We start from the raw sequence: 16,758 nt of genomic DNA, 5'->3' as shown, positions 1-16,758 counted from the left end.
TTCTGGAACTCCATTCCCATGTGTTCCCTAGGGAAAAAAGCCCTGAAATCCTGGTATCCATCAGCTCGTTTTCACTTCAGCTATCATGCAGCATCTAGCTATAATTTTAATAGTATTTTTATTTTTCATGGAGCAGCCTTTTGTAGTAAATCGCATGGGGCTTACCCCAAGGAAAATGTTCTTCTATACAGCAATCTTAAGCAGAGTACACTCTTATAAATTCCTTGAAGTCAATGGACCTTTGAAGGATGAAACTTTAGGACTGAACTGCCAGAGATTAATAATAGTAACATATATGTATTATTTATTCGCTTCACTTATACTTCACTTTTATCCATAATGGTGACATGAAAGAGTTTATTTTCTCCTCCATTTTATCCTGACTACAAACATGTCAGATCAGTTAGGCTGAGGACGTGAAATTGGTCCAAGGTCCGCCCTGTGACCTTCTATGATTAAAACTGAGGTCTACCAGACCCTGTTTTAAAACTATAATATAGTGGGTTCAATGCAATGAGGAGGCGAGGTGGTAGTGATCATAGCTCTTTTTATTCAGCAAGCATAGTATAGGGCCGTACTCTAAGACTGAAGACTTGGCCAATGGGGCCAACTTATATACACTCAAGGTTAGCATGCTATTGGACCATTCAAACCAGTAGGGGCCCTGTGACTGGAGCAGGACAGCAGGGATTTGGATGCTAATGTCCATTGTTCCCAAGTCCCCAAGCTCAGTCCTGCAGGCTCCAATGAGCCAGGCAAGAACACCATTAAATATACACATTTCTGATCACATATACATCATAAACTCTTAATGACCACCACACTGGCTTTTATGGGCTATTGTTGAACAGCAGGAAACAGCCAGGCCTGATTGAGTGATGGAGGCAGTCACCTGGTGGTTGCTTCTGGGCCTGACTCGTGAGTCCTCCCGCAAATGCCAAAACTGCCCTGGAAAGGCTCTGCTTCCCCCTGACAGTAATCAAACTTGACGGCTGGCAATACTAGCCATGGCCACTGGGGGCATTTGTTCCTAAAAGCTACATACATTGTTTCTGTTATGGGGGGGAGGAGAGGTTAACCCGCCCATGCACTTAAAAAAAAAAAATTCCGCAAATGTGTGTTTTTTCAGTTTGTAGAAAGATCTGTCTTAGCTGTTCATGACTACAGTCTCTGGATTTGTCCACCAACAGATTTGGCCATGTTGAGAAATATATATATTGATTCTATAACAGTTCATTCTTCTCTCTATCTTTATCCATACACCTTCTTTAATAGAAATATCAGATTTGGTTTTTTTTATAAGAACAGTACATATCTAACTCAAATGGTACCTTTTGATGGGCTTTATAAACATATTTCAGTATGAGCACTGAAAAATGTGTGTTTATGTTCTTGATTTACAGCATACAAAATATTTTGGAGAGGGACTGTGGCTCATTGATGAAACATCTGTTTTGCATGCAGAAAGTCACCATTTCAATCCCTAGTATCTCCAGTTTTAAAAAGACCCTACTAGTATTAATGAGGATTTAATACCCTTCTGTTCCCATGCTATATCATTCAATAAGCAAATCACTATAAATTAAAATTTTGTTTTGTTTTGGTATCATGCATATTCCAGAATGTGACAAATGTGCTGTAGTCCTTCTTACATACAAGTTTAAGGCAGTGTTTAAATAAATGGGCTTATTCAGGTACCTCATTTATCTAGCTGCATATATAGTCAATGGGATGAGTTCAAGGAAAGCTGGATTATAGAACAAGGTATTTTAGCCTTTAAAAAATACCAGTGCATAATACCAAGAGCCTGCAGACTGCAGTCAAATAAGGTCACCTATTGAATATTTCATGTATTTAAGCACAGAAGATGCCGAGAATTATATAAGTTGGCAGACAAGGGAATCTGCAGAGATGAGGTTTGGTTGTACAAAGCCAAAGATATATGATATGGAAAGCATTTCAATGCACCTTAGTATGGAAAATTGTATGCACATTTTCATGAAAAGATGCCTTTAAGACTGGGCTCTTGGCTTTGTTATTGAGGAGCATTCCTCCGGGAAAAGGAAACATGACCACCATGTTTGTGTGGACCATACCGCTTCAGAGTGCAGGCAGGGGTATGAATGTTTAATTATATTTTACAAGAAGGGCTCCCTGTATACTTGATATCTGTGTTTGATAGCACTTGTAACGAAGAGTCCCTTGTTCACCTCAGGATGTGCCAGCGATGCAGCCAGCGGCAGAGGAGGCCCCAATGTAATTATCCGTGGAGAGCTGAAGATCACTGAAAAAGTGACCACCCTTATGTCCCAAGCCAGTGTAGTAGAGTGGTTGGTGGATCAGACTAGGATCTGGGAGAAACAGTTTCAAATCCCTACTATACCATGAAAGCTTGCTTGGGTGACCTTGGGCCAGCCACAAACATGCAGCCTAACCTATCTCACAAGAGTGTGGTAGCAATAAAACAAATTAGAGGAGAATGATGTAAGCTGCTCTGGGTCCCCACTGAAGAGAAAAATGGTGTATAAATGAAGTCAGTAAATATTACATGTTTTGCCCACCAGCATTTGAGGCCTCTACTAATGCCAGTGTCTTAAGAATTTGAAATATGCTGTTCAGCTCTCCCGTGCAGGTCTAATGCTTGGAAATTTGGCGGGGGGGGGGGGGAATCATATCCAAACTTCATTATGTTCTCAAAAAAAACCCCAACCCTGTATTTTCATTCTTTTAAAATTCTCCTTGTCGCCATGCTTGAAAACAGTGCAAAAACAGCATTGCTTACAGTTTGCCCAAATTCAGGTTGTTCTCTCCCCCCCCCACCCCGCCCTTCTTGGTTTTAAAGAAAAACAGACCACAGCTATTCATCCGGGGAGTGTTTTAAACTGCCATCTTCTTGGGCACTATGACAACGGCTGCAGCATAAGAACAGAAGCACAGCCTGGAAGGCCAGGATTGACAGCAGTGGAAGCGTGTGCAGAGGAGCAGGCTGCAGCAGAGCGAGATGAATAGGACTCCTTCGCCGGCTGTGACAGAGTAGGAGGGCCTCTCTAATAGCTCTTAGCAACGCCCCTGCTTTGACCCTCCTCATCTGTGAGGAAAATCAAATCAATACACCCTCCTTCAAATCACGATGCTTCTACAGCAGCAGTATCAAGACCAGCAGCATATTGCAGCAGCCTTGATCTTGTCTTAAATTTTAACCAGCATCTCTTGCTTCGATGGTCCCTGCATCTCCAGACCTAGATCACTGCTGAGAGAAGCTCACTGCGTCACTGAAAGGATCGTTTAGGTCCTCCTGTATAGGTTTTTTGTTGTTGTTTAAACCCCCCAAAATTATACTTCTGGATTTTGCTGGAAGATACAATGTTAACCTGAAATGCTTACATCTCGTCCTAGCAACTGTAGGAACATTGCTTGCATCATCTGCTAAGCTTCGATGGTTTTATATATAATCCTTAAAATATTTGACGTCACATTAAAAGACACAATCTGATTTTTTTTTACACTTGCAACTTTTCTTTTGAACGGCGTTGGGCAGCTTTAGAATCTTTTTGCAGAGTGTTCTGAATAGATGCTGCATAACCTGCTCCTTACAAATTAAACAAAGTGGTTTTTCTTCTTCCTAGAGATGGCCAACAGGGGACCAAGCTATGGCTTAAGCCGAGAAGTCCAGGAGAAGATTGAACAGAAATATGACCCAGAATTGGAAAGTCGGTTGGTGGACTGGATTATTGTACAGTGTGGTGAAAATATAGAGCAGCCCCCTCCTGGAAGGCAACATTTTCAGAAATGGCTAATGGATGGAACAGTAAGTAACAGTCTGATGTTGCAAATGCTTCAAATAGTAATGTATGCGTACAATAATACTTGGTCCTTAACTTTTCCCTTCTTTCTTTACACTGGGTGAAGCTAATCAACTATCTCAGGTACTTTGCTTATAAGCAAATGGCTTGGAAGTAAGAAATATTAACAGTGCAATCCTAAAAAGAGTTACACTTTTCTAAGCCCTTTGTAATGGATTTAGAATGGAGTACCCTACTTAAGATTGCACTGTAAATTATGTTTTTAGGAGTGGGATATAAACTCATGTTATGCTGTATTTGAATTTAGTTTCTTAACCTTGTAACTCTTATGAGGAGTCCAGGCAGATAACAATTAAAACATTGAAAACTATGATTATCATTATCTGGAGATCTTCACAAGAGAAATAAACATATGCTTTCAGAGACAGATGGATGGATGATTATGCAATATGGTAACTACAGATTACCATTTCTCTGACAATTAGGGCAGATTTTTTTTAAAAACCAAGCTTTTTAATTCTAGGTTTATCTTCTTTAGAAACCAATTAATGTTATTTATCTTTTTAAAAAGAAGAAAGATAAGAAAAGTGTTTGTTTAGTCCTGATCCAATTTTGAAGAGAACAACCATTATAAAGGCTTTAAATGATACTTCATCTATTTGTCTAATAAATACAAAGATGCCAGGATTTATGCAAAAGATTATTCCTTGGTGTTTTTTAACAGCACACCAATTGGTAGTACTTAAGTTGGGCTCAGGCTAATTTTTGCTCTCCCATGCAACTGTGAATTGTTATGTAATCTTTAGCAAATGATTTGATTTTGTACGCTCAAGTACATCCATGCTTGTTTTGTCCAGCTGCGGATATGACAGCTTGGGCTGGGAGTTTTTAACATACTTACTGGAATTATTCTCAGTTGTATAAATTTCTGGGGGGGTTATTATTTTAATTAAAAATTTACTGCTACTATTGGCATCAGAGTACCCATTTAGCATAAATTAAAGAACATATGCATTGGGTCTTCTGTCAAATGGAACTAATTGATTGTTTTCCCATTTCAATTCTCCTTCTATCTTCAACGTCCCAGCTGCTGTGCAAGTTAATAAACAGTTTACATCCAAGGGGGAAAGAACCCATTCCCAAGATCTCAGAATCAAAGATGGCTTTTAAACAAATGGAGCAAATTTCTCAGTTCTTGAAAGCTGCAGAAATTTATGGAGTAAGAACAACAGATATTTTCCAGACGGTGGATTTATGGGAAGGTACATTCTTTGTATATATGAGCCATCACTGATGTTACAGTTGCATTCTTTGTCTTATGCTACACAGATGAGTGTTAATCTTGCATTTCTCTAAGGGGAAAAAAAATCCCTAATGTCATTATCTTTCTCTCTTGTTTGCGTTGCCTCACTACCGTGTTTTTCTAAGTGATTTGTTATCTTCTCTGAGGTATTTCTGTTTTTCCAGTACTTGATGGAATCTTCTGTGCTAAGTCATTATTAAATTAGATCTGACAGGAATATACAAAAACCAAGAAGATGGCTGTTGTAACCAAAATAGTTGTTTTGGCATAAACACCAAAATGTGATAATATGAAAAGTCTGTTTCCAAGGCTAATTTCTCCTGTGCTCAAGTGGGGCTACTTTGAGCCCTATAGTTAAGGAGGCAAAAAGGGGAATCCATGCACCAATGTTTACATTCCTTCTGAGTCAACTCTATTTGGCCTTATTCCATCTTTTGGGCCTGCATCACAGTTGGATGGTCATAGGATTTCCTGGTTGGAGTGGGGAAATACCCTTGGTCCGCCTTGAGTTTTAAAAAGTGTTTTTACAGTGCTTGATGTTATTGTTTGCTGTCACAACTGATGCTTTGCTTTGGGTAGGGACCCACCTGTGTCATGCCTCTGTTGCCAATTATGCCTCCCACACTTATGCAACAGATGAACTGCAGTGGTATGCAAGTTGCCCTGCAGATGTTGGGTTCAGCAGATTAGGCTTAAGCTCCTGCTACTGTACAAAATACCAACTGGAAATATGGTCAGTAGGGCATATGGAATAGGAAATATGGTCAACAGTTCTCTGTGTTGGCTCCCTTATTTCCTCCATCATTCCACAAAGTGGGTACACAAAATGTTATGTCAATTTAAGAACAAGTGGCCCTGTTCAAATAGTGGCTTCCATTTGCATATTCATTACAATGTTCTTGTAAAATTTTGTGTTTGTAGAAAACATTTTTGTTAACTGATAGTGTCCAGAAGTCTATTTCTAGCAAAACTTGTGGGCAACCATAATTACATCCTGGGACCTTAGCTTATTTAGACTTTAAACTACCCTAATGGATGTATGTGAATGCTGTATATGAAAGATGTATTTAGGGAACTGTCTTTGATGCTAGCTTTGGAATGGAATTATATTCCATTGAAGTGCTTCCCCTCTCCAAACTCAGGGTCCACCCCAAAATCTCCAGGTATTTCCCAACCCAGATCTGGCAGCCGTAGATATATGCCCAGTTTTCCTGAAAACCTCCAAGAAAGATCAACCTAAAACGTCCCTTCTCAGCTAATTCCATAGTTGACCTGCTTTTAGATGTGTAAATTTCCCTGATCCTTACATCAGTTTTTATATAGTTTAAATCCACTACTTGCCCTATAAGCTATAACTGAGTTCTGGAATAAACAATTCTCCAGGATAAATTTCCATCACAGTATTAAAACTAATGTGTTTCTTTAGCCTTTCCTCATAGAATTTGCCTTCAGTGCATTTTATTATTTTGCTGCTCTGCAGTACTTTCAGCTTGTCCATATATTTCCGAAATAAGGAACATCCATTTATTTCTGTGTCTGGTTTATGGCACAGAATGAAGCAGATTCCATGAAGGAATACTTGTAGGAACATCTGGTAACCCTGAATGGAAACCATAGTATCCACACTGGAAATACCGACTGTCAAAATAAAGGCCTTATTTTAACATCTCATGGATGGGCCACTTAGATCTATTCCTAACATTAATTATATTATTTAACTCCATTATGTTATGGAGGCTGACAGTGTCTATCCAATAACTGTTCACATTGTAATTCAGTAGCCAAATTGGACATGATAGGGGAATCCACATACTTATTAGTGAGTTTATTTTTTCATGTATGTAATAGGGGTCAGTAGGGTATTTTTAAATTAAAATGGTGCCATCAAGTAAGTAAAACTCTCCTCTTCTCTTTACTGTCAGCGCAAATGTAAACAGTTAACACTTTTGCACCCATTGACTTCAACTAACTTGGAAGGGTGTAACTCTACTTAATATCATATAAATGTTTCCTGGTGGAGCCAGGAGACTTTCTCATTTCCAAAAATAAATAAATAAAAATACAAGAGAGCAGTTTCCCTGAATACAGTCTTCACTTCCTCATTCTCCAGCAGCTGCACTTCCATTAAATGAAAGTGAACGCACACACAAACGGGCATTTTACTCACTGGAGTTGCTGAATGTAAATATCTGCTGTATTTAACCCAGCTTTTTCAAACTAACAGGAAAACAAAAGGAGAGTAGCTTAGAGGGTAGAGTTTTCTTCCATCCCATAATCTGGTTCTAGTTAACTCTATTTTACTATACACACAACTTCTGAAACCAATGCAGAATAAACAGAGGGAGTCTACTGGTTTCTCTTCCTTTCTCACATGGTTCACACACTCACCAGGAAGAACCACATGGCTCTGCTTGATTGCCCTGCCCATGCAGCTTTCCTCCAGCTGAGATTTAAAGGCACACACACAGTCCAAAACACAAGCCGTTTGCAAGGTTCTTTTAAGCCTGCCAAGGTTTAAAGGCCTATCATGGCTGTTGGAGCGGGGCTTCCCCCTGCTGGCCAGCTGGCTGCTGGTGGGGAGGAGCCTGCAAAACCAGGGGAATCCCCAACTAGGATGTGGGGGCTAGCAAGCTTAGTGAGGATATCCAAATACAGATTCTCCTGCATAACTTGGAGTTTGGCCATTTGGTTTGAGTGGGGCTATGGCTCAGTGGAAGAGAGTCTGCTTCACAAGATTCCCCAGCACCTGCAGTTGAAAAGATTAATTTAGCAGATAATGTGAAAGGCCTCTGCTTAAGATGCTGGAGATCTGCTGACAGTCAGAGGAGATAATGCTGCCCTTTGATAGACCAATAGTCTGATTTACTGTAAGGAAGCTGTATGGCTGTAGTGAAATGCTGAACTGAGGGAAGACTAACCGTTAGGGTGTTTTGTATTTGTTGAAATTTCTTGTTTGGTTTTCTGAATGTCTAAAGCATCTTTCATTTTTTATCATCTTGATAACCAACCAGATAATACTGTCTCTCACTTTTGTCCTTAATTTGGTTTTCTGCATAGGCCTTTTCTTTCTCTTCACCACCATGTAGGGTCAAATTACATAATCATTTTAATCCACTGCATGGTGAATTGTTTCAAATGCCATGTACTGAATAGTTATGAATATCTTCCAGAAAAGTAGCCACATTAAGGCCCACTTCATGCATGATATTTTTCTCACACGGAGTTAATCTCCGTGTATAGGAAAAGCATGTGCACAGCAGCTGTCTAATCTGTGTGCTTGAGTCAGGATAAACTCTTGTACCGCACCAGAAAACAAAACAAAAACAAGCTCTTACATGCAGCCCTTTTTCCTTATTTGAGATAATTTTCCTATGTCTTATTGTTGCCTAGTGCTCAGTTTAGTATTTCTTCACTCTTCGTATCTGTTTTGTGTTTCAAATTAAACTGTCCACCTATTGACTTGTCTGCTTACTTATCTACAATGCATTGTATAATTTAGTCTCTTTTGTAGATACTAAATTATGATGGCAGGGAGAAGTGAGAGACTTCTAGCTAAAGGCACCACCTCTGGAGATATGAAGCAACCTCTGTGTCCTCACAGAAGCGATTTCTACTTTGCCCTCATGGAGTGGTTGCAGCAGGAGATGAATCAATAATAATCAGGACAGGAAAACAAGAAACACTGCTCAATAACTGCTCCATGGAGAAAATGTTCAAGTGCAAAAGAACAAGCATGATCACACTTAAAAATGATTTATTTAATCATTACACTTAGAAATGATATTATTATAGAAACAGAAGTGTTTGATATACTGATTTATCTTCATTTAATCAGGAATTTTGAGTTTGTGGATTAGAATGAAACAAACAGTACTGGTAGCTGTTTTCAGCTGTCAAAGATGGTTGTGCTGAGCTGTATGCTACACAAGAGAGTTCGGAAAGCAGGATTATTTATGCCTGTGACCTTTGACCAGCAGCTCTCTGGCATAGACAACTCTGGGCCTAATTTACTCAGTATAGGGGAAATTCTTAGATTAGATAGAATGACCCGGAAGTTGAAGGTTTAGTCAATATTTGAGAGAAGGCAAGGTCATCCATAAAGAACTAGAGGACCCGAAGCAGGTAAATAAGAATTCATTTTAACAATAATATTTAACATTTCTATAGGACTTTTACAGTGCTTTCCTATACCCACTGAATAGAAGTGTAGCTCTGATTGGGATTGTATCAACAGAGTATTTTGATTTTGAGATTGTTGTCCTGCCTAGCAATGTATTTGAAGACAAATTCTCTTTCTCCCAAAAGGAAAAACAGCAACTCTGAGGGGTGGTCTGAAATCAGGAAAACAGCATCAGGGAAAAGAGATAAACCATTCTTATCTCTATGTCATATTTCTGATTCAAACTGACTCCCTGTGGAAGCTATTTAGCTATAAAAATGCTGGTGAATGCCAATTGGAGATCTAGCGTCTTCTGTACTTTGACTACATGTTGCATGTTTTCCAGATAGCCAGTGTGGTGTAGTGGTTAAGAGTGGTGGACTCTAATCTGGAGAACTGGATTTAATTCCCCACTCCTCCACATAAAGCCAGCTGGGTGACCTTGGGTCAGTCACAGTTCTTTCAGAGCTCTCTCAGCCCCATTTGCCTCCCTCCCTCCCAGGGTATCTGTTGTGAGGAAAGAAAGGTGATTATAAGTCACTTTGAGACTCCTTTGGGTAGTGATAGGTGGAGTATAAAAACCAACCCTCCTCCCTACCCCCTCCTCCAGGTCCATGTATTGTATTACTCATTGAGGAAATCTAGGTTAGTTCATCCATGCAAATTGAACCCCCAGTAGTGCTAATAGCTCCCTGGTATTGTTTCAAGTTGGTAAAACAGCACAGGGAAGAAGATACAAGCAACATCTCTCTGTGCACCATAGTCCCAATCCAATAGGATTGCTAGGTCTGTGTTGGAAAATAACTGGAGACTTTGGGGGTGGATGTGGGAGAGGGCAGGGCTTGGGGAGTGGAGGGGCCTCAGCAATGCCATAGAGTCCATCCTTCAAAACAGCCATTTTCTCCAGGGGTCTGATCAAAGCCACCAAGTAATACACTATCTTTCAGTTTGCAAAAATATATTATAAGGATTGTGCACAACACATAATAAACAATACAATAATGATAGAGGCCAGCGGTGCTAGGGCCTTTTAAAGTAACAGAAACCCCAAGGGGCCAAAAAAAACCCCCGTCCCCAAATGAATAGATATAAGTCCAAACTTGGAAATAGTCCAACTGAAATTCACAAGGTGGGTGCTCCTGAGGAATGTAGCTTCAACACAGCCGTTTTCTAAAAAAGACATCTCTCTAGATTTTGATGACGTTTCAATTCTTTCTTCAGTTTACACACTGATGTTCACACTGAAATTAGAAGCTTAATGCTGTGATTAGAGAATGTAGAACAGCATTCCTAAATAATTGAGCCATTGAACTGAAGAAAGAATTGAAACATCATCAAAATCTAGAGAGACATCTTTTTAAGAAAGTGGCTGCGTTAAAGCTATACTCCTCAGGAGCACCCACCTTGTGAATTTCAGTTGGACTATTTCCAAGTTTGGACTTATATCTATTCATTTGGGGACGGGGTTTTTTTGGCCTCTAGGGGTTACTGTTATTTTAAAAGGCCCTAGCATCGCCGGCCTCTATCATTATTGTATTGTTTATTATGTGTTGTACACAATCCTTATAATATATTTTTGCAAACTGAAAGATGGTGTATTACTTGGTGGCTTTGATCAGTCTACTAATTACACCAAGTGCCCTTCAAGCAGCACATTTTCTCCAGGGGAGCTGATCTCTGCCAGCTGGAGATCAGTTGTAAAAGTGGGAGATCTCCAGGACCCACCTGGAGGCTACAGCAACCCAAAGAGTAACGTGGAAAAGAGAAGCAAGTATATAGCACACAGCATCCATGAAAAACCAGCCTCAAATATGAAAAATAATCACAAATTTATCACAAATAATAAATATAAAGTACTTAGACAAGAGTGCAATAAATCACACCCAACCCAAAATCCTTTCATTTAAGTCCGAAATCCTTATTGAACATATGAACATATGAAGCTGCCTTATACTGAATCAGACCTTTGGTCCATCAAAGTCAGTATGTCTTCTCAGACTGGCAGCGGCTCTCCAGGGTCTCAAGCTGAGGTTTTTCACACCTATTTGCCTGGACCCTTTTTTGGAGATGCCAGGGATTGAACCTGGGACCTTCTGCTTCCCAAGCAGATGCTCTACCACTGAGCCACCGTCCGAAACGTCATTCTTTAAAGTGGTCGTCCCGGGTGATAAACGAGCCGTGAAGATAGAGTCCAGCGCTCCCAGACTTCTTTCAACAGTAGCCGGTGTAGAGACGACTAGCAGCAAAGCGCAAGACCGCAACAGGGATGCACATATTGCTCTGTTTCACACGAGGCTTCTACAAGCTTCCAAATTATTCATATCTTTCATACATGGACATAGCTCAAAATTTCTGCAGATTATTAATGGTATCACATGACCATGTGTGATTTATTGCACTCTTGTACTAAGTACTTTATATTTATTATTTGTGATAAATTTGTGATTATTTTTCATACTTGGGGCTGGTTGTTCATGGATGCTGAGTGCTATATACTTGCCCACTTGGAGGCTGGCAACCTGCAATTGGACCTGTGGATTTAAGTTCCTAGTATGGAACGTGGAGTACTTTGACAGAATTTTGCATAGATTAAGAATTGTAATGTGGCAGCTAATAAAAATTATCTTGCTGCAGGGGAGTAAAGAAATAATGGAGAACCTGATCTTATAGGTGGCACAAAGTAGCAGACAATCTTAAGAGATGTTGCAGGTAGTGAAAGAGCATTGTATATTTCACCTGAAGCTGGAGGTAGGAGCAGCCCTGTTACTGTGTTGATTTCCACTCCTAGTTTTACTGACTGCTGTTTCAAAATGTTGAAGCTATACCTTATTGCTGGTGGTTTAAATGATTTTAATGGTTGTGGGGTTTTTTAAAATTTATTTTAAAATTGTATTCTTATTGTCTTAATTGATGGTGCTAACCAGCTTGAACAGATTTTGGAAAATATGGGTAAACAGGGACTTACCAGCAGGCAGAGGAAATGGCTGACTGGAGCCTCATGGCAAAGGTTGGCACAGCTCTCTGCCCATACCTCTCTTCCACACAGCAGGGGAAGCAATAGGAGATATAGGCAGGGGGCATTCATGCCACATTTGGCCTTTTGAAGAGGCTGCTTCCTATTGTGAGAAACAGGTAAGCCCTACTGGGGAGGTATGTATACTTGGCTGGACAGCAGGAGGAGGGAAGGCTAAACTCTGTAAATCTCAGAGGGAGATCCTAGAGAGAAGGAAGTGGCAGTCAAGGATGAGCAATAACCTCTATTCCTCTCTATATTGGTACCCATGGTTCTGCTGAATATATAATTGAATAATTTCAAAGGAAATAATGTATTTTTTTGCATCTGTAGGAAAAGACATGGCGGCTGTGCAAAGAACTTTAATGGCTTTGGGCAGTGAGGCTGTCACAAGGGATGATGGATGTTATAGAGGGGATCCATCCTGGTTTCACAGGTACTTTGTCATTCCGTGATAACAATTTTAGGACACTTGTTAAAAGTGTTATTTTCAAGAAACCGTTTTCAACCTTATTGCTAATGTGCATTTAGAGCATTTTATAGGGAATATTTTTGGAATATTTTCTTGGCATCCTAGATGCTGTATTTAAAACAGATTTAAAGCTTTATTCCTATATATATTCAAGATTAAACTGGGAAAAATCACAAACCAATCTATTTTAAAAGCATTTGGTCTAATTATTTTTGTTTTTAATTACAAACAATAAAAACTTTTGAAAAGTATTGAAAAGATTTGTGCCAAATGTTTAGCTACTCATCTACTGCCTTTAATATCACCTAGGCTTACCACTTGCCCTATAGCAGTGGACAATCTCCCACCCCTTTTCTCTTCCCACCCTTGATAATTTGAGAAACAGGAAAAAAATGTGGGGAAAATATGGCCAATGATGATTCTCTAGGAATTTATTCAATCTCTGTGGTCAAGATAATAGAGATTGATAGAATTCCTAGAACATCACCCAGAAGTGATGTCATGTCCATTGACCATTCATTTGGAAGTGATGTCAGATCCTCCATGCCACTCTAGGAATTTCCCCAATATCTCTTGTAAAGGCAATAGTAATTGGGGAAACTCCTTGAATATTACATAGAAATTACATCACATTCCCTGAAACTCCATTGCTCTGCCCCCAAAATCTCACAGAATTTGCCAGTGAAGGGCTGGCATGCCTAGTGTCATTCTGATTTCCTGTAGCACAGGGGTGGCCAAATTTGCTTAATGTAAGAGCCACACAGAATAAATTTCAGATGTTTGAGAGCCACAAGACAGGAAGGAAGGAAATAGATGGGGGAGGGAGGAGGGAAGGAGAGGTGGAAAGAAAGCTATTTGAACTTTAAATGCCTTCTCCAAGCCACTGGCTGGCTTGGCTTAGAGAAGTGATTTAAAGAGGTTTCAAATGCTTTCTCCAAGCTGGTCAATGGGGTGGTGGGGGCTTTGAGAGCCACAGAATATGTGTGAAAGAGCCACATGTGGCTCCTGAGCTGCAATTTGGCCACCCCCCTGCTGTAACATATCCTGAGCCAGCATGCCTTTGCAACTAAGCTCTTAATACCAACCAATGTGTTCATTTATCATTTAAATTAGAGTGGAAAACATCACTCTAGAAGACAGATCAGTTGTCTGAACTGGCAGGGAATGATTATGAATCAAAGCAATTTAGCTACCTACTTAAAGCCGATGGAGTTACTTAAAGCACTCTGTATCTCATGTGAAAAGGAAATTCATGGCAATGGGAAGATTTATGATTTTTTTTCTTTAAACGTTTTAATGTGAGTGAAATCTTTATAGATATGGGCATGAATATTTCCTAGGCTGTTTCAAAGGGTCTTTCAAAGTATTGCTCTCTGCCCTTAAGCCTTTGCACAATAATAGCAATTTCTTTTTAGGCAAAGACAAGGAAAGAGAAGGAAGGATCAGTGACAGGGCATGTTTTCATGCTGAAGTTCCCAAGTTACCTTCCCTGTTTCTTTCTTTCTTTTTTTTTGCCATTCAAGCAAGCAGCAGTGGTTATTGTAACCACTGTTTATTAAGGAATGTTCTGGAGATCCAGTCATGGTTTTTCTAGCATCTTGCCTCCTTTAACCTGTATTCCACTATGATTTCAAAGCTTCAAGAGGTTCAGGATTTTTATTACAAGACACAGATCAATTCCCCGCTCACCTTGTTCCCGTCTCATTGGCCCTTTTCCTGAGGCGTTTCTGCTGGATTTTTCACATGCTGCCCTGGGGTGGCGAGTTGCTCTGCCTCTTTTCAAATTCCCTCCGTGGCAGTCAGAAACCAGTTTTCAGAGGATCCTGCCTGCCGCAGAGAGAACTTAAAAAATGGTGAGGCAACTTGCCACCCCAGGGCAACTTGTGCAAAATCTAGCAGAAGTGCTTTAGGAAAAGGAGCAACGAGACTGGAACAAGGTGAGTGGGTGAATCAGTCAAAGTCTTTTGAAGGATGAGGCAAAAGTGGCAATTGACATAGGAGCCACTAAATGGTACTAGAAGGCCTTTTGCCTTTGAGTTAAAATAAAGCAACAGCCACTAACTATTAGATGGCCTCCATCCTTTGGATTCAGAGCCATCTCTTTACAGGGACTACAAATTTCTGAGGCTTTCTTTACAACCATAAAACCCAAGGAAGTATTCTCCCTACTCACATTGACTGAATGTGACAAGATGCAGAGTGCTGTGGCTGGCTTTTGAATCTATGGACATGACTGGAAATTCAAATGACGACAGGTAAATGAAACCATGTTCCTAGGCAAAATGCAGCAAGCCATTCACGTTCATCTAGGATTCTTCAAAGAATCTTTTATCTAACAGTTATTGTATGTGGTGATTTTCAAAGTGGAGTCTTTCCACAATGGGACACTCAGTTATCTAACTGGAATACATTGACAGTAAAGAATACAAACCCTGGAATAAATTGAATATAGCTCAATTTTTTTCCTGGAGAATTCTTGACTGTGCTGGTTATTTTATGATTGTTGTAAAAGATACATTTCTACAACAATGGTGTTCAGTCTTGTACATTCTTGTCTTAATCTAGCTGATCATTTGGTAGCCACTTAAGTGTTTTGCTGGATGGCAGCCAGATTACTTAAGACCTCAGCCACTGGAAATGCTTTCTATTGATTGACATACACTAAAAGAGCATTTCTCCCCCTATTTTGTGGGTCTGTCTAATGTATCCACAGTAGCATTCCAAGATGATCTGGTATTCTGATCTCTTGGATGGGTGGGAACCCTTCCTGAAAGAGATCTTAATGTTATTATAATGGCTGGGAAGATTTACTTGTCCTTGCATTTGGGTACAGTGGAAATAACTATGACCACAGACGACAGTCAAGAGCATCGTTAAAGATATGGCAATAAATGATCAAGTTAGAGCACAGTACTTATGCAATCGCATAACAGGCCACTTTCCCCCAATATTCACGAGCTCATCAGGGTCAGGGAGTACATAATCTGAAAATGGTCATCAATCTTTTTGTGACTAAAATAGGTACCTTGCTTTATTTAGTTTTTAGATAATTTTAGTTGCTTGGGCAACTTACCTAAGCACTCAGAGCAATGCACAAAGACCATAAGTAATCCTGTACATGTTACCTGTACAACCCATCTTTACAGGAAAGCCCAGAAGAACCGGCGAGGGTTTTCAGAGGAGCAACTTCGTCAAGGACAGAATGTCATTGGCCTACAAATGGGGAGCAACAAGGGTGCCTCCCAATCTGGGATGACAGGATATGGCATGCCAAGACAGATCATATAACTCAGTTTTCCCCTTTAAAACACACACACACAGACACACTACAGCATGGCTTGAACTGGGAAAAAATAGCTAGTTACTGTTCATGCTAAAATCTGCTTCTAATCTCCCCTTTTGAGATTTTTGGATATATTTTTTCAGCTGCAACCTTTGGGTCTAAAATGTGGATCTCTGTGTTTGTTGTGTTCCAATTCACGCAACATGCTGGTGCCACATGATGTTCAGTTTTGAACTATGCAAAGACACTGTTCTTCTGTATTTATTTGCAATTTTGTTACCTTCTGTATTTGTGTCTAATTAAACTTGCTCTTGCCTCCTTTATTATCTTGTTCTTCACTCTAATTATATCTGTTCTTCTAAAAAATAAATATACATTTTAAAAAGCCCACAAAAGTGTGTTCCATTTCCAACCGTTGCTATGCAGTACAAGCATACTCTGAATACGTTTTTCTGTAAGAGATGATTGAATAAAAAGAACACACCTCACAAGACTTGAAAGAGGATTTTACTCTGTACTTTGGGTGGATGCTGACAAAGATGGTCCTACTTACTGCTACTCTCCCACCTGATCTGAGGACAATTTGCCAAGAAGAAATTAATCAACTAATTCCATCACAGTAAAAAGGTGAGTTTAGTATCAGCTGGTAGTCAAAAGCATAGTTAAAGATTTGGCAAAGAACTCTTCCAAAATAAAACACTGGAAAATTCATTTCCAAGAAGGAA

At 39.8% G+C, this 16,758-nt stretch overlaps 1 protein-coding gene across 3 annotated transcripts; it reads left to right on the top strand.

The window, feature by feature from the left end:
* The first annotated feature begins 2,908 nt into the window (after positions 1 to 2,908).
* Positions 2,909 to 16,353, top strand: TAGLN3 (transgelin 3). 3 transcript variants are annotated; one of them, XM_060234523.1, is made up of 5 exons: positions 2,909 to 3,033; positions 3,627 to 3,808; positions 4,891 to 5,065; positions 12,612 to 12,714; positions 15,897 to 16,353. In XM_060234523.1, exons 2-5 carry the CDS (start codon positions 3,629 to 3,631, stop codon positions 16,036 to 16,038), a joined length of 600 nt encoding a protein of 199 aa, XP_060090506.1. In that variant the 5' UTR covers positions 2,909 to 3,033; positions 3,627 to 3,628; the 3' UTR covers positions 16,039 to 16,353. The 3 variants fall into 3 exon arrangements, with proteins under 3 accessions (XP_060090506.1, XP_060090505.1, XP_060090504.1); XM_060234522.1 differs by lacking the exon at positions 2,909 to 3,033 and adding an exon at positions 3,066 to 3,297; XM_060234521.1 differs by lacking the exon at positions 2,909 to 3,033 and adding an exon at positions 3,066 to 3,303.
* Positions 16,354 to 16,758: the final 405 nt, after the last annotated feature.

Source organism: Heteronotia binoei, chromosome 3 (genome assembly GCF_032191835.1).
Source record: "Heteronotia binoei isolate CCM8104 ecotype False Entrance Well chromosome 3, APGP_CSIRO_Hbin_v1, whole genome shotgun sequence".
In the NCBI taxonomy this organism is placed as follows: domain Eukaryota; kingdom Metazoa; phylum Chordata; class Lepidosauria; order Squamata; family Gekkonidae; genus Heteronotia; species Heteronotia binoei.
Note: the sequence above shows the minus strand (reverse complement) of the source record. Positions and strands in the feature narration are given on the sequence as shown.

Bases quoted from the DNA above. Each gene is read 5' to 3' on its own strand.
- TAGLN3 (XM_060234523.1), top strand. From the start codon at position 3,629: ATGGCCAACAGGGGACCAAGCTATGGCTTAAGCCGAGAAGTCCAGGAG. The intron at 3,809-4,890 runs GTAAGTAACAGT...TCAACGTCCCAG, and splicing joins AATGGCTAATGGATGGAACA to CTGCTGTGCAAGTTAATAAA. The intron at 5,066-12,611 runs GTACATTCTTTG...TTGCATCTGTAG, and splicing joins GACGGTGGATTTATGGGAAG to GAAAAGACATGGCGGCTGTG.